Here is a 25,593-nt window from a genome sequence, read left to right on the forward strand (position 1 = left end):
TGTGGGTGGACGTTGGTCATATGACAAAGGACATTTGCATACATTTGTGGACGGATATATCTTTAATGAGAGAATTTTACAACGAGACCTGTTTGTAAGACCTTCAAGATTGACGATGGAGCAATTTGTACGATAAATCAAATTTCAACCACGAATATTGATTTTTTTTTTTTTTTTTTTTTTTGAAGTATAATCAGGAAGACGCGGTGTTTCTCGCGTTTGCGACAGACACCGACGATAAATATCGATTGTCGGGTGCCCGTACCTTCATTGAAAACGAGGCTTCCGTCCGGATTGACGCGCAAGCCATCGCGATGTAATGCATAGTTACCGCATGGAATATAATAACGCCTGGAAAGAGTGAAATGCGGATCTCGGGCTTTTAGAAATTCTCCGCGATGTAAACTCGACAGCTACTCGATAAACGCGATGCGCGAGGCGAGACTGCAACGAGACACTCGCTCGATAATCGATTGAACATTTGTTCAGCAGACTGGAAGTGCCCGATACTCGAGGAGAGGCAAAAGTGGCGCGCGAGCATGACATTTTCTCGTGACGGAAGTGGAGAGTGGCACCGATTTGTACCGAACTGACAGGGACATCGTCTTCCTCGCGCGGCGAACAGAACGGAAATCGGCTAAGTGCTGCGAGGAGACTTTCCCTGCCACGCTCCTCCTCGTGTCGCATCTTCGCGCTCTCTACACGCGAGCGGGATTGATGTTCTACATTTTTCAACGCGTGTCCCGTAAAGCGGATTACAGCCGCAGCTTCATTAATATTAACTAAGCATTATCACGTCGTGAATCCGGCGTTTCTGCATACTCATATCTGCGGCCATTAATGCCGATGGTTTTCTTTTTTATCAAGAGCAACACGATATAATGCAGCGAAAGTAACCTAACCTAACCTAACCCGGTTTATGCACAAGGCATTATATTTACTTGAAACATTAAAACGACAAGTCGCTCTACCTGAAAAAATCTCTCTCTCTCTCTCTCTCTCTCTCTCTCTCTCCACGTTGCAAGCGCCGCGATTCACATTGAGGCATTCACTATTAAGGCATCAATATAATCACGCAGACTCACAGACTCACAGTCGATTAATGACACATCGCCATCTCTCGATTGGACGATGATTAAGATCGTTGTATTTCAATAAGACGTTTTTATGCTCCCCGAATTGCTCAATTTAGAAACGCCAGTGTCAAACGAGGTATTAACTTTCTGTACTCGCTTTCTCGGAACTCCTCCAGTCCGTCTAACGCGCGTGGCTTCGCTCCGGAGCGAACTACGAGCACTCTCAGCGGATCCTTAGCGGATCCTTATCGTCACGCGGATATACGATACATTCGCGAATCGTGCAACCGCAGATTCCGCGGTGTCGTAACGCAGGTCGCGACGAATCTCACGCCGCTTGATCCTTAAACGGGATACCCTACCGGTTTTACTGCGCAGCAATGACGCTGCAGCGATGACGGTGGCGCTGATTTTTCGCCTAAGCGATCTCTCCGTCAGAGGGCCTCTGAGAGTAAAGACATACCTCGTGTGCGAATCATGAATGCGTGAATAATAAACTATTTTTATGCGGTTATCCTACACGGATGCTTGGACTCCCGCTTGTTCCGGAATGCTTTCACTTCGAAATGATCGACGAATCACGCGTGAAAACATGCTCGCCGAGCGGAAGTTCGCGATTCGAAGTCAGGCGGATGTAATGTATACAGATATAATTCCGATTTTTGTCTGTTTTCTTTTTTCTCTTTGGCCCAACTATGATTGGAGAACAACTTTGCGTTGTTACATCGGTTGAGACAAAGGAGAAAGAATCCGAGAGAGGAATTGCAAGGTAGTATAGAAAGTGTAGTTAGAATGAAGTATTTCCACCATGGAGAATTGTCAGAGATCACTCGCCTGTATAGTTTGGCGTTTTCATCATTCCTGACTCGGCTAATTTCTCGCATATTGCAATTATCTCTCGCATATTTATTCATACCTACTGTTGGCCGCCAATCGCGTTATCATCGCGGGCCGATTTGCCAATTATTCTTAATGTAAGCAATAGAGTCGATTTAATTTGTATAATTTGCGTAGCTCGTGCGATTGGAGCAAAACCGGTTTTGCAACTGCAGACAGCGGTGATTGCCGTAGTTGTAAGTATATCGGAGTTTTCGAAGCTTTGGAGCGATGAAGTATTTACACGTATACAATTGAGCGCGCACTTCAAATCTAAACGTAGCTCGAGAAATAAGAAACAGAACTAGGAAATACAGTGGTGCAATTGAGACACAAGCTAGTTTAGTTTTTATCTACGTGGATAATATTCCACTTGCTTTTCTCCGCGCGCACACCCACGTTGTCACACGCCGATATATCTGCGCGATTCCTTGCGATTATTAATGCACGACAGCGGACTGGACTTTCGTTACATATTACAAGACACCGTTTCTCCGCTAGCAAAGATCGAGTGAGAGTTTACGCGCAGTCGGCGGACGTACGTGTGTGTTTGAATATTCCGAGCGCGTTCGAACGACTGCAGGAAACTTTCGTAATTACCAATACACTGGCTCGTATAATAGCGCCCGACGGTAATTATCGTCGTGCGAGCGTCGTGCACCGAAGATTTCGTCGCGGATAAGAGCGCTGTCTGTCGTGTTTATCATTCTATATTGGCAAATTTCATTCTTGGGCAAGGTCTCGTTGTGCGAACGAAAGGTTTTCAATGCTGCTCCGGGATATCTACGTTTCATGAGCGCAGCTAAAAGTACCGGGTAGGTACTTTCGTCGTGATAAAAATTTAATTTCGCAACGGGGTCTTGCGAATTCTTCCTCGTGAAATATTCTTCGTCGTCGTTCTTAGCGACGAGCTTAAACGAGATTGAACATAAGCTGGAAAGATGCAAGATAAAAATCATAATATGATGATGAGCACGCATCAGCTTTATTTTGCTTTTATAAATTGTGCGATATTTACATGTTTCATAAGCATAGATAAGAGATAGATCATAGACACGTGTGCGAAAATGATGATAAGATCGCCTCCGGGATGTGAATGCGTTCTTGTCAATCTCTCTTTCACTCTCTTTCTCTTCTATCTGTTGAGCCTACGATCGATGTCGAGCTACGGATCGATGAAGCCGCGAATTTCCATACTTTTCGCTAGTACGCGTGTGATCGCGGAATCGATTAGCCGAGAAGCCGGGCGATAAGAGCGTTACCGATGCGTAGAGCGTTGTCCGCGTTTAAAGAACCATGACCAAATTGCACGGAAACGAAAGCGTTGCGGCACTTCCAACGGCCGTGCCCTCCTCCCTCTCTCTCTCTCTATTGATCCACGCGATCTATCTACCCTCTTACTCGCAATTTACCGTGTATTTACATGCAACTGTACTGTATATACGTAATTTGTTCAGCTGCGCCGAGATACACGCGGCACCGTGGTAAACACTCCCGAACATGAATCGGATCGCTACGGGCGGAAATACTGTCGCCCACCTAAAACGGCTATCTACACCTAATTAAATCGCCGTCGCGGCGGCAATAAATAACTTACCGGACGGTAAAACGCGCACCGCCCCCTCCTCCCCCCTCCCCCCCCCGTGTTTAATTATTTTATGGGTCTAACGGAGCGCGCGGACCCGCCTGCTCGCCGCCGGTCTCGCGTTTCATAAGCGGATATCACGAGCGCCGAGCGAATCGCCATTCATGTCTCCGGTCGCTTTTGTTAGCTTCTAGGATCGCACTGTGTCGCACGGAGAGCGGCTTTCCACCAGCTACTAATTATACACACCTTGGCGTTGTGGCCGCCAGACCACGCGAAGGCGCAAGTATACCCGTAGTAATGCACCATAAAATACGACTTGTACTTTCGTGGACTCCATTACGCAGATAACGGACGTTCTTGATGCCGTTGCGCGAGATTATCGAAGCGTTGGATATCCAGATAAGTGGCGTAATATCATTTTCAATACGGCCGGCATTTAGTTACCGCCGTTAATTCCGTTGATATCAGGTTGCTTTCGAAACACACTAGTTGTAGTCTTTCCCCGAGGAGGAGACAAGGAAACACGAGTTTCTCGTTTCTGCGCTGCTGCGGCTTTCGCCGTTCGTGTTAATTTTGTACGCTTAATTTACTACGCTATGTAGGAACGAATCTTTCAAAGAGCATCCTCGCGATCTTTAATTCACACGTGCGTCGCCTCGATGATATTCCCTCTTGTTGTTTCCTTCGAACTTTCGTGAACTTTATCCAGGCCTCATCGTAAAATCCGCGAAAGATAAATGTATTACACACACACACACACACACACACACACATACACACACACACACAGTTCAAACCGATTGTATGCGAAAACTACTTGACACGCATTACGGCTCGTTCCTGCTCGAATAACAGTTATTGCCGTGCACCGATAACGTAATGCTAATTTGTAATACATCCGCCGTAATACAATTTTCGGCGGATGAGAGTTTACGAGCCGTGACGTCCGAAACCTTGACCTCCATTCTCCCCTTTCTTTTCCTCCATTTTTCTGTCGTCATCGTCTTTTTGCTGTCTCGCGGTCGTCGACGTTTAATAGTAGAAGTAAGTGATGTAACCTGCAACAAAGAGAGGTTCGCGCTTGAGATCTGAACATTTTCTTGGCATCCGCTTGTCGAAAAGTGCCGTGACGACGACGAACGATTTTACATAAATTTTACTTCCTTCCTCGCGCGCTACAAATTTCTCACGCGATGAGAATAGGGTTCGCAAGTCATTCTTAAGTTCACAGCGGGTTTACACCAGGACAGGGGGGACATTAGGACTATTTTAGACTCGTTTATCGTCCATCTCATTCTCGGGATCGCGGCCGAACCGAGCGAGGAAGATTAATTCCCGCATTTCCAGCCGCCTGCATTTCCATTGAATCGAATGCTTACGCCGACAGATTCCGGCAGATTCTTCATCATCGGCTCGCGATAAGATCGCTTTCAAACTTTCTCGATTTCCCTTGCACGACCAAATTTTCATCCCTCTCTCTTCTTTCTCTCCATTCGTATCTCTCCTTCGCCCTCCCCCCTCCCGCGCGACGAAAATTTCCTCGCGTAACTAGCACTCGCCGTCGGGAATTCCCGGGTTCATCAGCGCGAGCGAGATCCGACCAACGGTCCGTGTGATTTTCATCTGCGATTGCCGGCGTCGCCGAAAGTCTCGTTTGAAGCGCTAATATCCAGAACACCTGAGCGTCGCGGTAATGAGTAGCGAGGGTGATACCACTTCAAAGCTGCTAATTACAAGACCCTCGTCACCTTGTCTCACCCGCCACGATGTGGCACTGACCTCATCCCCCCTTCTCGTCTCCACCCTTTGATTAGTAAGTGCTCGCTTTCTGCTCCCCTATGCTGCTGCACTCTCGCTCTCACGAGACATGCGTGTGCTTTAGCACGCGAGATCGTGCGTGACGTCGATAATAAAGTCGACCACGAGATGAACGGGGGGGAGGGGGAGGGGCTCCGAATGGAAGCCATTAGGGCTATTTAGACCCGAAAGGGTTTCGCCTGCTCTAATTATAGCCAATTTAAACGCGAGAACCGCCCGACGATGAGCAGCAGCGGGCAGCTAAAATAATCGTCGGCGAGCGAACGCTCGGCTTGAAAACGCTCGGAGCGATCGAAGCGTGGATTTTGCAACCGTGCAACCTGTATTTTTTACGTCTCACCGAGCCACCATGTAGCGCGGTTTGTTATGTTAAAATTATATATTATACTTGTTACGTTATATATTATTACGTTAGTCGCGTGCGCGTGATTTGTAACTTTCACTCGCTTGTTGGGTTTAGGTTAGGCAGTTTACTCGTTGCCGAAAGATTGGTTGAGATAGTTATGAGAGAAAGGTGTAATCGTCGTGCGGAAAGAAGGCTGCAAATGTCGACAATTAACGACACAAAGCGACATCGGGTCAGTAAATTGCACGTGCGACAGTGTGTCCCGACAATCCTCCTCGCCGGTATCGATACGGTCCGCGTTCGGTTAATCAAATGTACCGGAACGCAATTTTTTATATCGCGCTAGTCACTGTAAACTTTTTACGCGGTTGCGCGAGACACCTTGGCTCCAAGTCCAAGTGGCAAATTAATGTCCCGTGAAAAGGTATTTAACGGAGATATCCGTTAAGTTACGAGTTTGCTCCCGCGGGGAATATACCGCGAAGACGAGTTCTGGGGAAAATTCGTTTTTCGCGCCCTCCTTTCAACCCCGAGATAAATTTCCGTCAAGGACGTCCGGAGGGGTCACCGGTTTTTGCGTGTCGCGTAATTAAATGCGGATCGTCGGGTTTAATGACTATTAAGGGGAACGAACGGCCGTTTGTCCCGGAATGTTGCCAGCTTTGCGTTTTAGCCGCGCAAAATTTACGACGCCTTGTTATCGGCCGCAAGATACGATCGTTTTTAATTGAACGGCAGCGTAGGTTAAAGCGACAAGCTGTGTTCGCGGCACTTATCACGAGTGCATCTCTCGAGATTTAGAAGGAAAAGCAGGCTGCTCGTCAAGCGGAAATTGCTCTCGCGGTTTGCGTCAATATCTTGTTCTCTACAATTTTATTCGTAATCTCCTTGAGACACGAACTTCCAGCGCCGTAAGCGCTCTCATTTCCTGCCAGATAATTAAATTATATTTTGCACTCCTTGTCCGCCGAAATGAGTGGATCAATTTACAAAATTATCCTGATAAAACAGCGATCATCTTAGCTCTTAGCTACAATCTCGGGCCCTGCTTTTGCGTTCTCGCCCGTAACTCGTCCGATGTTCATCGTCTCGCGCTTAACGCTCTACGATGTTATCACGCGCCGGTTGCCGCTGAGATTTACGTTCTCTCTTTCTCTCACGTCGCGTTGCGCGCATTAACGAGTGCAAAATGTTGTAAAGCGTGAGATGCACGGGCTTTCCCTCGATATCCACCGCGTGTTCCTACGGGGAGAATTTATTCGCCTGCCATTCACTTCTTTCGCGTCGTACGCGAGTTTTAATATCGCTTCCCGTTAACTGTGTACAGAATGCTCGGTAAATCGTGATACCAGTCGATGGTGTGAGCAGATGATTCTTCGTGAAGAAACGGCTGCAAGTGTATCGCTGAATTTTTCAACAGATTGCGCGAACCGAGATAATTTGGAAGATGAAAGCGCTGCGCTTGTTGTTTATCTGTCAGCATTATCTCTGAAAGATTGAGCAAAAACCTGTCGAAAATATTTCCTTTTACTGAATTTTCCTTTACTGATTTTGCACTGAGTAATCTTGATTGCTGATCTCCAAAATTCTTTGCCAATTTTTCTCTTCGTGAAAAATCACTCCTTCACCGCAGATTCCGTAATTTTCTAACCGCTTTGTGCAACAATAGTGCACAGTGAATAATTTGTGAAATGGTAAATCTCTTAGCAAATATAATTTATGAATCTTTGCCTAAACTAGATTTGCTAAACTGGATGATTATTTGCCGAGGGAACATGTTTATGAGAACAAAGCTTTATTGCGTCGAGCTGATTATATCAGCGTGCTCACGTACTCGCGCGCGGCTACGGTTCTATTCTGCGTTTCTTATGCTGAATTTCACAGACGCGCAACAAGTTGCCTAATCGCAAAAATCGCACTACTGTCGATCGATAATTATGAGCACTGGTGGCCACCTGACATTCTCGAGGGGCATCGATCTGCCTAAAGACTGCTAACAAACCCGTGACCAAAATCGTGATCGCCGCTCTCGCTCTTTTCTCGATGTCGCAACATCTGTCGTACTTTTACGCTCTTACTATTACAATATCGAATTTAGTTTCTCCAACCGAGCGTTCCCGCTGCTCGAGCGGGTGTACGTTCGTTGCGGCAAAATTTTTCAACGATATTGCATGTACACCTTATATAATTTCGCCAATTGACAAGGTATCCTGTCTACTTTAGACTTGCCATACATCAGCTGTGTATCTGTCGACTTTCGTTTACGTCGAAAAAGAGAGAGAAAAATTTCGGGATGAATTAACACGTTGACTGCCAATTACGAGATATCTCGTAGGTTGTTTACTTGCCCAGGACGCCTACTACGAGTTATCTCGTCCCTTCATTACTTGCCACATTTGTACAGCTACGAGGAAACTCGTAGCATAACAGTGTAAATATGAATAAATGGCCTCAGGAAAGAGAATAAAAAATGTTTTTTTTTTTTAAAAAAACATTTTTCAAGCTTTTTGATTATTACTATGTACTATTATTAAAGTTTTTAATAATATAACATGATTAAATCAAATTGGCTCTTTAGACCGGAATCGTGAAAAATTCCGTGGCAGTCAACGTGTTAACTGGGAAAAAATAAAACAAATAAGAAAGTATATCACGGGATTGAAATTGAAAAATAAGAAAAAGCCAATTTATAAGGACAAAGAGAAGCGAGAACTCCCCTGACCAAAACTGCAAATGCGTCATCGAAAAGATATTTATATTTACTTGCCGGATGCCGTTATCGGTATCCGGCACCGGTTTTTATAACGTGGCTAAACACTTTCTTCTTCAGAGATACTTCAGAGCGAAAAAATTGTAATTTCGTTATTTGATATCATAATTTCACGGTTTTTTCCGCGATTAAAGGAAATGACGCGACTCGCGCACGGTCGAGAAAATCGATTGAACTTGACCGTGCGTGACCCGCTCGACGCTATTAGAGACGGGACGAAACGATCGTTGATTCCCGCCACTCCGTCTTTGTCCGTCCAACAGCAGCTGTAACGCGTCGTTCGACCAAAAAGGCAACCTTGTCGTCGACGACCTCGTAACACCTGTTACGCGCAGTGGAGTAACTTAAGTAAGGTTACGCGTAAACGAGTTTCAGCCACGAACAGTAGCGCCGCGACAAAATCACTTTCACTGACCCGTTGCGGATGTTCGTGCGTATTCCAAGGCTGAAGAATCTTCACGCGAGAAAACTGGTATATCCAACCGCGGTTGCAGGTTGTTTCGCGGAAGAAGGAAATACGAGGTCCCACCGCAATCGCACTCCTTTTCTCTCTCCTACCGATTTCTCTCCTTTCTTTTTTTCTCGTTTTTCTCTCTTCCCCCCCTCCTCTCTCTCTCTCTCTCTCTCTCTCTTCCGCCGTAACTCGTTATGTTTCTTGATGAGTCTATTTCGATAACAGTCGAGCGAGCACAGGTGCGAAGGACGGCGCGTGAAATGAAAGCCTAGCGCACTTAAATTGCCGGAAGAGACGTTGTTTCGTATCTCGTGGCGGAAATCGGGGATTCGATTGCGCAAGGATACCCGCGGCTCCGCGATACCGCAACATTTTTGGGGACTCGAGCCGATTTATAAATATATAGAGTCCGATATCGCGCCTCGAGTTCTCTTGTATTTCATTGCAAACGGCCGACGGGCGAACGGCTCGTTGGATACGGCTGACAAGGTTAATAAGATAACGATCCAGCGAAAGTCTCTCTGTTATTGAAAAGAGACAAAAAATGGCTCATGCCCAGCGCTCTGTAATTACGGGTAAACTGGAGGGAACATTTATTGAACATTCGCTGCTACATTCATGGCGTCCAATTAGAACCGTATCTCAATAGACATTAAACACACTTTTTTTTTTTTCTTAGACTTACCTGCGGTCTGCGATATTGTGTTACTTATCTGCTAGTGCATTTCTGTCACGTTGCATGCTGCGGTGTGCGTTACTGGTGCGGCTAAGGTGAACCCGCGTACCACGTATTAGCTAGCTACGCGTCTCGCCGTCTCGCGGTTTACGAGCTCGAGAGATCGATCCGCGCCCGATCCGCGGACGAGGCGAGTGGATTCGTAAATGGCAGCGAGCAGCGAGACGTCGGAAGAGAGTTAAAGGCTTGGCATGCTCGCGGATATTAAGCAATTACAGCGGCACACAGCGCTGTAACGCCGTGCGTTTTTATCTGCAGGATGCAATGAGAGGTGATACGCGCGACCGTCGTCCTCGACGTGGACGCGCCCACGACCGTTCAGCACGATCGCAAAGCGACGTGTACCTGCTGCTGTGATTCAAGGATCGAACGCGATGGTCGAAGTCTCTCTCGACCTTCGCGCGAAGGCAATGACGAAGGTCGAACGGAGAAGAAATGTTGTAACTTTTGCGGTTTGCCAATCTGACGCGATATTCGCAAGCACGAGTGGTCGGAATTACCACGGCAGTGTTACCTTCTCTTTGCTTCCTCGCTCTATCCCTTAATTTCGTCTCCTCTCGTCGGACCGATTTCCGTTACGGAATATGAAGAGGGGGTGAACATTCGTATACAACGTTTGTGTGCGCGTACGTCGAATTTGCGACGCTTACTCTTGCCAGTTTTATTAATTTACAGTGTACTTTCGTAAATATCGCAACACCCTTAGCTATACTACGTAGGCACGAAGCGCTCGAACAGTCGCGTGGCTCGCGGTGAAAAATCATGCTCATCTTTCCGCTACATGCTACATTTCGTCGCGATTCGCGCGGCGTGAACAATGCATGGAGTGGAGTATTTGTCGTGTTAACACTTCAAGACAGGCGATTTCAGCAGCTGAAATTTGCTCAAATCGCCAACGAGCCGGCGCGGTTGCTATATTACGTACGATTACGTTCGCATCGTGATTTTATTTTTCACGATTCATCCAAGTAATCTACTTAAACTCTTTATATACCGGACGTTAATCACGTAATATAGACAAATCTTCGTCTCGTAATACCAATTCCGGGCTCGGGAAAGTGTTGACACACGCAGTGAAGTCGCGCGTGACTTGTCGAGCAACTTGTAGAACGCGATAAACGTCAACTAATTAATTATTATTATTACTATAGTGCCGCACATGCACGCATAATTAGAATTCTAGGTGCTGGGGCGCGCGGGGGAGGGGGTGGACGCGTGTATCATCGACGTGTATCGTGTTATTTTACAATTGTCAAGAATAAATAGTGCGCTTACTATACTTGTAAGTCGAGTGCTCAGATGAGGGTGGAAGGTGTGCGGAGGCGGGATGAAGGGGTTGAAGGAGGTATCGCGTGATCACAAGTGTGCAATTTTTCCTTCCCTTTCCATCTACATCTATATCCTAGTCTCGGCGCGGTTCTTCGAGATGCCTCGCATGCAGAAGAGACCGGTCACGTGAGAAGGCTCGCTGATCCCTTCTAACGTTTCTTTTCTTTTCGGTTTTTTTTTCTTTTTCTTTTTTTTTGCGCGTGCGCCTTTCTCTCTTTCGGGTGCATCGTGATTTCGTTCGATTCTCAGAATCTGCCCAACGAATTACCTGGGGCGCTGGGTGGCACGAATCCGTATCCGCTCGCGCCGACGACGACGCCACTGCTGTCAGCCGAGTTGGGTGGTGGCCCAGGTGGGAATAATACCGGACCTGTGCGGAAAGAATACCCGTGCGTTAAACACAATTGCTCTCTCGCTCAGTTCTACCTGAAAGTCCTGTATCGTTCTCACGGTTGTTCGCGTCGCGGCAAAAACGCGAGCTCGATCTCATTTTGTGCTTTTTTCTCCTCCTTCTTCTTTTCGCGAATTTATCCGAAGCCGCGGGGCGATACTGAGGCACCGCGGGAAAAATGCGCGAAACTCTTGCTGCAATGTTCCTCGCCAAGTCTTCCGGCCATTGTTCCGACGATATCATCCATCAATGACTCGCAATCGAACATTATAGCACAATGCCACGCTCGTTTCGAGCGTTCGCCGTCGGCGAACTTGATAATCGACCGAGATATCGAATGGCACTTAATACGGTAGACGCAAGTATGTGTTCATGAGATCCGTTCGATTCTTATCGCTGTTATTTGACTTGAGATTGGTCGAGTTGATTGAACACGTAGATCGATTACGAAGCTCGGGAGATTTCACGGTCATTGGCAAAGCAATGGTGCGATTAATAATGTGGCAAACTGTAAACAGTATTATCGCAGCACGTGATCAGTCATGCAAATTTCAACGAGGTTTGCTAAAGATCACGTGTTCCCCTTGTCAGCTACATCTTTATAAATATTTTATTGTTTCCTAAATGGTTAAAGTTGCCTGCTTTATGTACGCTTGATTACAATGCGTGCGAACGCGTTTCAATAGCAGCCGGCAGTTAGCCGTTAGCTGCCGAAATAATGTTTCCATCCTTTATCGTTAATTTTCCGTTTTTTCACTTGTTTCGGGAAATTGCCGGGAATTGCTCTAACTGTTCTAACTAATGGGAAGACTTATTCTCCTGAAGTGCCTTCCAAAGGAGTTGCTTTTCATCTCTACCGTCGATGAGAATTATTTTCAAGTTGTTTATAATCAACAGTGCATCATGTAATGTGCCACCGTGTTTAATAATAGCATCGTTGCATGTTGCGTTACGTGGTATTAAAGGAAAGTCGCAAGGACTGTATAGTATGGAGTGGCGAACCTTTCTACCATGAGGAAGTTGTTCTCTTCGTGTCCGCGTTATTAATCGATCCGCCGACGATAGATACTATCTATCTGGGCATCTAGACTCACCGAGATAATTATTTTAACGGCCATAGTGCGCGCGGCTAACAAACGCGAATCTCGGATCTCTCCCTATTTTTCCTTTATTATTCGCGGTACGAAGCGGTAAACACGGGACACGGGATACGCGAGCTAAATGCGAACGTCCGGTGAATAATCGCCATGAATATTCAGCAGGAGAGAGAAAAAGAATCCTGATGATTTATTTGACGGATGTAGGCTTGTAATGTTATCCCAATGGCCGCGAGCTCTTTGTCAGTCGCAGGCTTCGTCGTACGACTTATGGAAGCGAGGCAGACTTCGTCCGCGGGCAACGTTAATCTTTGTACCTCGCGCGATTATCATTGACGTCTGCGATTATTATTGGCGCCCGATCATTTGCGCGAGTGCCCACATGAACGAAAAAATAAAACAGTATGAGGCACAGATTTGCCAGGGTAAATAAGTCAGATAGCAAAATGATACGTTGTGCTATCGCGCGTAAGTTGATCAGTTTTCACGACGGCGAGTTAAAATGTGATTTATGTAGCTCGCGAGCTACTTCAGCCGGTACCCGGTCGGGTACGCACAGCTCACCGGGTTATTTATTGTAGGCGATGTTGAACTTGACACTCATTCCAATGCCGTTATGCGCACAATAACGCATAATAACGAATGGGTTGCAAACTCGTCGTACGTCACGTAAGCAACAAGCAACACGTAATTAACTCTGGAAATCAAACGGACAACGCGAAGTACTCGCGCTCTCCTTTTGATGACGTTGCTGTCGGATCATTATGTTAAGCGCAAAGAAATGTACTACTGTGAGACTAACAAACGATATTTGGTGCAATCAGTGTGATGTATACAGTCGCGTGAAAAGTGCAAGTTTGCGGTCGGTGGCGATGGAAAATCGCGCGGTATGAGAGAGATGCGGTTGACTCTGCAAACGATATCGATGTGTGACGAAGCCGCCCGTTGTTTGATATCGTTGCTGCATCAGCGAGAATCTTGCGCGCTTCGCGATGTTCCAGCTACGTGAACGAACGGCTGGCGCTCGCCTTTCCTTTCGCGTTACGCGTACTCGTGCTCGCGAGCAAATTTCTAGCTAGACCCGCTCTGTTCCGGTAAAAGTTCCACACCGCCTGGGCAAAGTAGGTTCTGCATTAACAGCGAGGCACCACACGACTCGATCGTTCGAGCTCGTTCTTCTCGATTGCAATCAATCGTTTGATTATACGACACAGCATACTCCGCGGAGCATTCCTTTTGTATCTCGGATCTTTACGGCTCGCCGAACATAGCCGTCATAAAAACAGTCTTTGTTACGTTGTCAAGCGTACAATGAACGTCAGCGAGCGCTATTACGGATTTAATGGATCGTTGCAATTATAATCCTCTGAAAAGAAAGCATTTCCACGCGCATGACCGAAAATGTCACCGGTTAAATTACGATTATCGAGATATCTCACAAGTTTCTCGGAATAATTCGAAATGATTGGCTAATCAGAGGAGAAAAGGTGAAAAGACAGGTAGAAAATAACAAACAGAAGCTGTAAGCTTGTGCATGCTTGTGCATTGCATAAGCATACAGAGGCGATATTCTTCAAGGAGTTCGGTTGTTATCTTCTTGCAAGTGCAACGTACCGTGCCAAGGTTTTTCATATTAATGCGATAATAAGTGTGTGTGTGTGAAATGTTGATCGTCATAATTACGCGTTGTTACGTGTTTCGATAGCATCGTAAGCATGCGCGCGAGAATCTATTTCCGAGCGCGCCGATGTCGCTTCTCTCGCTTCGAGGAAGAACTTTCGAATGATCGTGGAATGTTGAGCGGGCAATATCGGAATGTCTACCGTTATTTTGCAAATGAAACGAGGCCGTTTCTCCGCTGCAAATAGTACGCGAATAGAGAAAAACGTAATGACAAATTGTCGTAATTGCACGATTCCCGGCTTCCTGATAATATGAAGGATATGCAGGCAGAGGGAAATAGAGGGAAGACGGTTCCGAAGCTTCCGAAGCGTACCGGTAAATCTCAGCGAGCACTTTGAGAAGTCTACCAAATAGGGTGTGAACAAAAAAGGAAGTTCTAATTCTGTCTCGCGGCGAACGGTCGGCTCGAGAGTAACGATACGCTGACAAATCATCTTCGCATTATACAAATTGACGCAGCTGCGCTTACAAAAGTGCAAAGGTTACTTTAGAAAAGCCAACATCGAGTATACCCTCCCTCCCTCGTTTCGGACAATTTCACTTCGTGAGAAAATATTAATGATAATAATAATAACGCTTTTGTAGCAATCATATTCTCAGGAAGAAATATTACTCCGCTACCTCCCATTAATCTTCTCTGACGGGGCAAATCATTTGCTCCGAAGAAACTCTTGTTTTGTTCGTTGCGGTTGCAATAATGATAATTTACCTCTGTTCGATCTTGGATCCCTCATTATCGCGGCGGACTGCACGTAAGAATTGAATCTCGGGAAGAAATGCCTGAAATTCTGCGCCGAGACGCTCGCCAGGATGACCATGACGAATACGACTAGAACGATCTGCAATAAAAAAAGTTTATGAATTTGCATCCTGCCTGATGCGAGATGTGTCGCAAAGGTCGCAAAGGTCGAAGGTTTAAAACTGTGTCCCTTGATAGCCGCGAAATCAGATTTTTCGTGACAAGAAATCACGATAACGTCAAGCGATGTATAATTACGTCATTGTTTAATAAGGTTATTTCGCGCAAAACTAATGTAAGACGACAGGTCTATGTTATCTGTGTGGATAAGCGATACTTGTGAAAACTTTCAGTCATAACAATCTCTCATTTTAATTTATAAATTGCATAGCTCGTTGCGCAAATCAACGCGAGACGTGCGCAAAACGAAAGCAACGAGTTTCCAACACTCGTATATATTTTTAATTCCGCACTCTTGTGTGGCACGATATTACGAAATATCGCAATTGTTACTGCAAAAATATAGGACGCTCAGGAAGATTTTTTCCTAACGAACGTTCGCACGTCCAGCTAATCCCCGGCAAGCAATTCTCATAGATCCAGATCAAAGATGGATACAAGATGTACATCTCGCTCATTTCGCGCATAAATCCGCGCTGGTTGTTAATTATAATAAAGTAAGCGCGTTTCCGCGCGAGGCGTCTAATCAGCTGGATTCTCATGCGAGGTAACAGCTGCCTGACTGTGGGTGGGTTCGTCGCAATGCGAGCGAGCAGGCTAACAGACGGGCCTCGGGGAACGCTCGGACGCCGATTCGTTTCGAAAATTTTTTATAGTTGTTTTTGGTGTCAAGATATGGGGAAATCTGTTGTCATTTCTGGCTTGGATTAATTTTTTCAATTTTTTCGAAATTTCTCAAGTTTTTTGTTCATTCTTTTTTGGTTTATTTTTTACCAGATTTTTACGTTAAAATGAGCTTGTTTGCTGGATAGTGGAACCGAAAGATTACCCAACGTCGAATGTAGCGTAAAACTGAACATTTTTTCAATAATGACGTCGGCCATATTAGATCCGTCATTTTTAATTTTACAAAATGGTTCTGATTCATAATCGCGGCGACATGTGTGTGGAAGTTTCAAAAAATCAGATATATATGTTTTTAAGAAATATTGTTTTAAATATATATAAAATAATGTACTTAAATTGAAAAAATGAATTTAAGCTAAAAGTGATAACAGATTTCTCCCCATATTTTGACATAAAAGATAACTGTAAAAAAATTGGAGACAAATCGATTGTCCGAGATTTGCTTGTAAGTGCGGACGTTGAAGTCAAAGCGCTCGCGCGAGCGATTTCGCGCCTATCACATGTGTCCGAAAAATGACTGTCATTACGATAATTGTCCGTATTTTGCGGCAAAGACCACGCGGATTTGTCTCGTCAGGCGCTAAATAATGACACTACACCGATAATGATACTAAGTATAGGCTTTAAATTATCGAGATAGACTCTAAGCGGTAAGTGCGGACGCACGGCCGTGCGTCGCCGTTGAAAATTGCGCGCTGTAAAACGCGCTGTCGAAATTATATCCCTCCGCGTCTGATCCTGCGCTCCCTGATCTTTCAAGTTATATCGCCCGTGACGAAGGTGCGTGACAATTTTTACGACTGATCGATCGCCGACCATGCTTCTAATGACACTATCACCGCGAGAGCCCAAAGAAATTTACGACCCTGTAACACACTTCTCAAGAGGCGAGGCTCCCTCGCAGGACTTTTATGCAAGCGGACGTACATTCTTCGGATCCGTCGTCTAACTTCCGACGGCGGCGGCGGATTTCGGCCGAAATAACTCGTCGAATGGACTCACTTCCTCCTCGCTTCACCGTGACTTGTCGTTACGTAGCGACACTTTCAATCTCGTTCCGTCGCGCCGGCATGAAAATCCTTGCGATCGTCGCAATTGGTTCCCTTTCGCATGAACGCCTTTCATCGAGTCCCGAATCTTTACCGGGCACACAACATTCGCGCGTCTAATCTCTATCTCGGGCCAATCGGCAGTTTCGCAAGGGAATCAGTGTCACAATTCGATTAGCGCGCGGAGAGCTACGAGGACGCGCGTCGGGGTCCGCGCCGGGTGACGCAAACCACGTCGAAGCGGGCCCGCTTCGAAAATCCGTTTTCACGCCGTAAATTTCGCAGTCCTTGCGCAAACTCGAGAAAGGAGGAGCGACGGGACGATTCGCCTAGCCGCTTCTTCGTCCCCTATCCCCTCGAGATCGTCCCTTACGTAAAAGCTTGATGAAATCATTACGCCCGATTTACGAACCTCTCGACGATCTCCTCGAAGCGTCGGACGCTAGTCGGACAGTTCGTCGAAGGACACCGTTTCCTCGGGCGCAATTACGGTGCCGGCTCGCCGAGCCGGCGGATAATCGCGCGGATAAAGGTTATCTCAATTGTACGAGCGATCGGTGCAACTCGAGCGCGCTTGCGGTTCGCGCTCGTCCGCTCGCGATTTCTGTATCAAAGGCAAGGTGAGAGCCGTCGCCACGGCCACCTTCTGCGTCGACCCAGCTGCTTTTTCAACGCGGCTTTCTTTCACCGATCACCAATGCCAAGGCGAGCGGCACCCTCGGAGGGATGTGTTAGAATTTGAGTACTCTGCAGTGATCACGCGCGAGCGCCCAACAACTACAAAGAAAGAGAGAGGGAATATTTCCCAATTGGAAATTTGCTGCGAGCCGCGGTCGCGCCCGCCCGCCCGCCCGTACAAAGTGAACGTTCACTCACAGAATTCTGGGTCTTTGCTTTTTTCTTTATCTTGGCGGTTTTTACCGCTTGCCGGGATGGATTTTTACACGAGCGCGTGACAGCCGGTACCGTTTCCATCGCCGCGGCCGGTGGGAAACATGTGACGGATTACGTTATCACGATTTTCGATCTATTTTCTAATAACGTGCCGCGCGCACATGTGGGCTCGCGTTTTACGCTCGACATTTCGACGTGCAATTCTGGGCGTGCGGATTATTATCTTAGCCGCGTCGTAATGCAATAACGCGGGATGTGTAATTGATGGGCTGAAAGTCGCGCCGCGGCGACGCTGCGAGCTCGAGCGTTATATTCGGCGGGGCGATCGCGTATTCGTACCGACTAGCGCGAATGAATGCGAGCGAGGAGACAGGTCAATGGCGCGGCTTCGGTCACGACACGGCGGATTGACGTGCTCTTTTAATATTAATTAAAAGAGCACGTCCTGCCATTTTGAGAATTCCTTTTTTCGCCGAACGAGACTCGCGCGTCTTCTCGCTTCTGATTCTTATCTCCGGCCGGCGCCGTCACGTGCTTTTCGCCCAGTGTAATTCGCGTAATTAATGAATTCAACCGCCTCATAAACCTCATAAACAACTGACTCACGGGGCAAAATAGGCAGGAACGAACGATAGGAGCTTGTTTATAATCAGAGGTAAAAAAAAAGTCGCATCAGCGCAGCACGTTGAAAACAACGAGGACGCAGGTGTGAAATATGAGAAAAATTTGCATCGTGTCTCTCAGGCGTGAATTTGTCAAGAAGCGCATTTCTCCTCCCCTTTACGTTTCGCGCGAAAATACCTCAAGCTGGACGGATATCGGATGTCAGCTTGCGGTGACTCACATCCGTTCATCGAAGCACTTGAATTTTTTCCTCGAACAACCTAATTTTATTAATGACATCTTTCTCGGTGATTTTCCGCGTCCCTTCAGTCTACCGTCACGCGATAACGAAATTAGATGTAAAAATCGGGGCATAAAGTCGTGGGAGTTGCGCATAGAGTGGAGCTCGATTGCGTAGAATCGCCAACAACCTAGATTTATGCCTCGTTGCTTCACTGTGTTTCCGCTCGCGCAACGCGGTGTGACAAGGTGAAGGCAAAGCGCACTCAAAGCTGTGCCCCAGCGGCGGAAAAATGACAGAAAATGGGAGAAAATCTTTCACGATCGCAGGGCAACTTGAGTCGAAACATTTCAGCCCTATTTGCGATCTAAACAGTCTAACACCTCCGTAGATCCTGGAGGGTCAATGGAGATGTAATTTGCATAAAATCTCAAGTCCTCTGAATCAGCCCCTCTAAATGGCGAAAAAGGAATATAATTTGCCAATTGTTTCTTAAGAGAACCTCTCGGCATAGTTGTGGGTTAAGTACAATCAAAATGTAGGCTTGATGCAGGCTTGGAGGCATCAAATTGAAAATAAAAAAATTGGAAGCAAAATTTGAAAATAAAAAAAAATGCAAGCTTGGACAGGGGAGAGCGGTCAACGCGGAAATTCGGCGAACGAAGCCGCGAACGCACCCCGACGGGAAAAACGCGGCGGCGGCGCGCGCGGCGCGGCGATTCGGAAGGAGCGAGATACCCACTGCTCGTAGTGGGTGACGATCGTCTTCTTTCCTACGAGGTCGCCCACAAAGTGCGGCACACATGTGCGTATACCGTGACGCGAGATTACGCCGGCCAGATATCTCCGCGAGAGTGCGTGTGTGCGGATGATTGCGAGGAAAAACGCGGCCGCGATTTCGCGATTTCGCGGGCGCGCGAAAAGACGGCGCGGCGATGCAACAATTTGTTTTACGATCGCGCGAGCTGGTATTGGCGATCGATCGGCGCAACCACGCGCGTCAATTATTCTCGCTCGCAAAGGTTGCAAATCGCGCGCGGCCGAGCGAAAGAAACGAAGAAACAAATAGGAACAGTAAGGCAAGTGGAAAGAGGGGAAAAACGGAGGGGGGGGGGGCGCGCGCGAGATGCACCGGAGAAATGCGGGCGGACGGCGGTTTCATTACGGGCGGGGTATTTCATTCCGGTATTTCGCCGGCGCGTTTCTCGGCGATCCACCGGACGCCGGAAATGGCGCGGCGCGCCGATGAATATTCATCATCCGCGATATAATAACTCATACGAGGCATGCGCGCGCCGTCGCGAGTTCCGTCGCCGATATATTTATGGGATTAGACACGATGTTTTGAAAGATATCGGGGCGGGTGTATGTGTGTGTGTGTGTGTGGCATGTCATATCGGGGCGCGATGCGACATATTGCGAACGTCGTGTGATAAATGAACGAGCCTGCACGAGCCTGCTGAGGAGAGAAAAAATGTTGATTGAAGGTGTTCATTTAAATTTGCATCGCGCCTTCTTTGCCTTCCTCGTCGATGATTCCGTGTCATCGTATGATCGCGTGATTAGCCTTTTTCGCGAGACGAGTTTGAGTGACGAGCGTAATAATTAACTGTTGCTGTTTTCTTTATATCTGTCTATACATTATCGCGACTTCAATCTTCAGTCTTGTCCCGCAAAGTTGTAGATCGCCGCGATCACGCATTGCGAGCGAATCGCGATAAGAAGCGAAATTGTTTGGACATGTTTGGTTGTCCAATTAATGATAACACCAGTGCGTCCAGTAACGTCAACTACAACGTCTAATAATACCGATGTGTCACTTACCCTTAATCCCGTAAAGCTCGTGTCGCGCCTGCTTCGCGGAAGCACTTGAAATAAGAACGCGGTATATAAACCGGTATAACAGTCAGACGTGATTTCACCGATCTGTCGATTACCGAGATCTAATTTGCACGCGTATTACGTCTGCGAAGACATAGTGAGCGATAAATTATCCAACCGCAAGGAGAGATTTGTTGTTTTCTTTATCGGGGCATCAGCAGAGGGAATCGAATAAATCGTTGCCCAAGTCGGCCTGCGTAAGCAGTCATTAAGATATCAGCGCGTTATGATTCAATATTGTTTCAATGCGGCCACTTTCGTCGATAAAGATTGATAAGATACGTTTTTTTCTTCCGGTCGCGCTTACTCACTCGGCTCCGGGGCGGGGGATGAAAGCGAGCGATGTAGGTGAATTTATTTAAATTAACGGACCTTTGTGCACATTGTATCCGCTCGCGTCGAGAATGGGGCCGGTGGTTTCTCGCCCTCCCCCCCTCCCGGCTCCGGTTTCGTGCTGAGTCGTACGGTATCGCTTAATATCGACGGTCAGCGGAAGGAGAGGCTCGCGCGCTCCTACAGAGTAATCTTCGATTGGCAATGTTATACGGGCGCGCTTCGATGGTAGCCGGCTACTTAGCACCGTCCGTGCATTAAAGGCGAGCACTTCCGCGTTTAACGCCGGGTGAAACGAACCGTGCCGCGCTCGCTGCGCGCGCTGTGTGTCGCACTTGGACGAACTTTTATACCATTAATATTAGTCGGCGCGGCCGTCTGGAGAGCGCGCGTGATTTCGCATTGAGAAAGCACGCCGACAAAGAAATAGCCGCGAAATGCCGATCGCCGATCACCGATCGCGACAGCGGGTTCTTTCATGCATTTATCACTGTGGGAATGGTCAGCGTTCTTCTTATCGCACGGGAATATAATTGTCATGACGTTTTATCCTCCGCGGATATTATGCGCGAGCAACGTCAGCGTGTGATCGTGCTGTTAAGAGCATTCTCAAGTGACGCTTATAACACGCGATATTCGCGATTATATTGATTGACAATTGTAATTAATGATTAATAATTGGTGTAAATTCAAACGCGGTGGAACCGAGCTTCGATCCTTTTTTGTCATCCACACACACACACACACACACACACACACACTGATAGAAAAATATAGTTGAATTAACTATAATCTCACTGTATTTTATTTCGTTCGTTTTGGCGTCAACCATATTTTTATAGTTCGTGGAACCTGCAAAATATAGTAGAATAAACACAAATATATAGTCAATGATTGTCTGAAATAATTGTTTAGTTACTTTTATCACATATATATGGTAATTTCTCATTCACAAATATAGTGAGATTTAATATTCATATAGTTACATCTGTCATCATTTAGCAAATATTCTGGTAATATTGACTATATACGAGGGCAGTCTGAAAAGTTCTCGGCCTGACGCATAGATGGCATTAGAGACTGTCAAACTATAATTGTATTGGAAAGTGACATCCCTGATATAAACCCATGTAAAATTTTATTTCGATCTGTCGAGTCATTCGAGTAGTAGCACCGGTTTAATATTGACGTATCATTGTCTTTTTTAAAGTGGAAAAAATTGAATATCGTGCAGTGATTAAATTCTTTGTTTTGGATGGTTTAACACCAACAGAAATTCATCCGAAATTGTTAAAAGTGTATAAGGATGCATCACTTTCACTTTCCACTGTGAAAGCCTCAAAGATGATCCACGCGAAGGTTGTCCAAAAACTGCTACAACACCACAAAACATTCAACGAGTCCATGATATGGTGTTAGATGATCGGCGAGTGAAAATGCGTGAAATAGCTGAGGCCTCTCAAAAGAACTAATTGGAAATATTTTGCATGAAGAATTACATATGAAAAAGCTTTGTGCAAGATGGGTGACGCATTTGCTAACAATTGACCAAAAACGCGAAATTCGAATGTGTATTAAAATATTTCTCAAGCGTGTTTGGATCGTTTCAAGCGAAATAAAATGGATTTCAAGCGTCGTTTCATAACTGTTGGTAAAACTTGGATCCACCACTATACACCAGAGCGAAAAGAACAGTCGAAACAATGGATTGAAGCCGGTGGACGTGCAGCAAAGACGGCAAAGACGGTTCCATCAGGCAGGAAAGGTTATGGCACCAGTTTTTTGGGATTACAAAGGTGTTTTGTTGATCGATTATCTTCAGAAAGATAAAACGATTAACTCTGAATATTATTGTAACCTTTTGGATCTACTGGATGCAAAAATTCGTGAGAAAAGGCCTGCTTTAAAGAAGAAAAGAATCGTTTTCCATCAAGACAATGCACGTGTTCACACAAGTGTTTTGACAATGGCAAAATTCAACGAATTAAAGTACGAATTGCTCGAACATCCAGCGTATTCACCAGATTTGGCACCCTCTGACTATTATCTGTTTCCAAACCTGAAAAAATTCCTGGCTGGAAAGCGTTTTATACATCAAATGACGAAGCTATTGCAGCCGTGGATGGATATTTTGCAGACCTTCCGGAGTCACACTTTAATAATGGTATTGAATTATTGGAAAAACGTTGGAACAAATGTATTGAAGTTTCAGGAGATTATATTGAAAATTAAACATATTTCACGGCAAAAGGAATTTTCTTTCATTGTTAGGCCGACAACTTTACAGACTGCCTACGTAAAAGAGTCACTTTACCTACCATTTTATATTTGTATCCGTACAATAATTTTAGTTTAAATTATATATGTAATTCTTAGTAAAAATAATATATGATTGATTATATCATGCCTATATCGTAATTATCACCGATATTACGGTAACACTTGCTATAAATATGATATTTCGGACTGTAATTTAGTTACTATATCATTATATGTAGTTCCAGATATCATATACTTTTCTCTCAGTGCACATTTGCACGCGAATGTTATTCGCGATGATTCGCGGCTTCTTCTATCGTTAGAACGAATTCGACTAAATTAACGTTGCCACGTGCGCTCCTCACGTGCGTTTCTAAAGCTCGGTGCTTTGTGAGTCTCTGATAAATTACCTGAGATTATACATCGCAACATTGTTACTGCTGCCAGATAGCTCGCAGGCGAGAGATTTCCAAAGGATTTCCTCATGTTACGAAACGCTTCCTTCTCCATTATTTTTTTACTTTGCCGTTCAGTGTAGACGAACAAGCGTACTTGTTCGTGACAAGAGAGCGGCTGTTGCACTCTCAACATTCGTTAAAATCGTTCTTCTTGTCGCGGGATGTTTAACGTAACGATGCTAATGTGCGTTCTGATGGGTGTCACGAGAGGCAGAGCGATTTCCCGAATGGAGAGAATCAATTACTCGTTAGTTTCCCCTCGTTACGCAAGACGAAATGTTGCAATTTGACGTTCTATGTCTACGTGTCTTACGATGGATGCATCTAAGATGCGCTTTCTTACAAAGCGACGGAGCCTCCGCTAATCGCGGGCGATTGCGTGCCTCTTATTATTATCTCCTGGCCGTAATTGGCGATCTCCGTTTCTCACGTTGCAACGCGAACACGCCTGTTTAATGCGAGACGCAATTGGAAGGTTATTGACAAGAATCTTTAATTTCCCTTTAATGCCACGGCGATCGCATTAAATCCGGGCTAACGTAACGCTCGATTTCGCGGAAATGTCGTGGCGGCAGTCCGATAACCGAGAATCAAAAAGTTCCGCGCGCACGACGGGGAAATTACGTTTGCTCCTGAACGAGTCCTCCCCTGCCGAGCAATTACACGCGCCACTTATCGCGGCCGTTTTTAACGTAGCTCTCGATGTCCGACTCGCAACGCGCGCGCGCGCGCGCGCGCGCACGCGAGTGCGTATAATTATCGCCGTTTATCTCGGAGCGATCCGCAAGTTAATGGCACAGTGTCGTTTCGCGCACGGTATTGCACCGCATCCGCGATAAATCCGAGCAGTGCAACACGTAATCCATTTTCGGCAGGACCGACGCGACGGTCAACTCGTTCGTTCGCTCGCTCGCTAGCGCGAGATCACACACGGATGTTGACGACGTGCAGGGGGAAATCATGCCCGACCGCGAATGAAGCGAGACTGAAGCGCGGGGGAGATTGCGACATTGCTGGCCGTTTTAGTATCCACGTGCTTGCGCAACGTGTCGCGATGAAATTCGTTGCGTCGACGATACCGCGAACAGGTCGGTCAACGCGCATTGTTCACGCTGCGGGTTTCTACGCCCGCATGAAATTTCCCTTTTAACGCGAGTGGGTGCACGCTCTCGACGATTTCCTCCCGTTTCTCTCTCTCTCTCTCTCTCGCTGAGGCCGACGCGATGGCGGGACAAAAATGCGTCCGATATCGTGCGGCGACTCTTTACCATAGTTATGCAAATCACACATACGCGTACATTGTCGCGGTCATAATGCTCGCGAAGTTTCGATGCGAGCGAGACGAGAAGAAAGCGAACCGTATCCGGAGGGGTTCCGGACAACGCTGCCGGCTCGCCCCGCTATTGTTTAACAAGAATGCGGGAATTCTGCGGAACATTTAGAAAATTGCACATCACGGGCGACGGACGAATCCCGGCAACGACGCGGCGCGACGCGAGGAGAATAAGCGTCACTTTCTTTGCTCTTTTTTACGAGCCGAGCGGAGTGCGTTCGCTTGCGGAGTGAATTTGTTACGCGCAGTGCGACTGTCAAAATGAAACGGTCCAAAGCTCACCACCGTCAGGTGGTTGCGTGCGATCAAAAGTCATCTAGGAAGCATCGTTTGTCGTTTGTACGGCCACTTGCACGAATCGCGAGAAACAAACCGCGAAAATTCGTATCCTTTTCGGCAAAATCGAAAAGGATCTTGGGTGAATGCCTTTGCCGCGGGTAATTACGTCGTGGAATTTAATTAGGAGCAGTTCCTTTGACTGCCCCGCGAACATGACTCGCGCTTAGCGCGAGAGTTACAAGAGCGCATCATTCTCGCGTGCGGCATCATGTAAAGTATCAGCGAGTGAAAGTACACGCACACACACACGCTGAATTCGTTCCAGAACAACCTCGTTACGTTTTCTATGCTAGTGTTACGCGACGATTTCGCCCTTGGCGGTGAGCCAGTTATTACGAGAAAGAGGGTCGAAGGTGTTGAAAAACGAACATGTTCGTAACTCATGAGTGAAAAAAGCACGTGCGAGTGCGACGAGTGTTAGGAAAGCACGAGA

The 25,593-nt window shown here is 46.5% G+C and overlaps 1 protein-coding gene across 2 annotated transcripts in view; it reads right to left on the minus strand.

The window, feature by feature from the left end:
* Positions 1-2,915: 2,915 nt before the first annotated feature.
* Positions 2,916-25,593, minus strand: part of Wat (worker-enriched antennal transcript) — a 29,535-nt gene continuing 6,857 nt past the window's right edge. For both annotated transcript variants that reach the window (XM_011155184.3, XM_019845304.2), the window contains exons 2-4: positions 14,874-15,003; positions 11,262-11,363; positions 2,916-4,598 (exon numbers count right to left, since the gene is read on the minus strand). In XM_011155184.3, coding sequence (XP_011153486.2) covers positions 4,573-4,598; positions 11,262-11,363; positions 14,874-15,003 — 258 coding nt within the window. In that variant the 3' untranslated portion in view covers positions 2,916-4,572. The remainder of the gene's footprint in view (positions 4,599-11,261; positions 11,364-14,873; positions 15,004-25,593) is intronic.

The sequence above is a fragment of the Harpegnathos saltator genome, unplaced genomic scaffold (assembly GCF_003227715.2).
Source record: "Harpegnathos saltator strain DR-91 unplaced genomic scaffold, Hsal_v8.6 scaffold498, whole genome shotgun sequence".
NCBI lineage: Eukaryota > Metazoa > Arthropoda > Insecta > Hymenoptera > Formicidae > Harpegnathos > Harpegnathos saltator.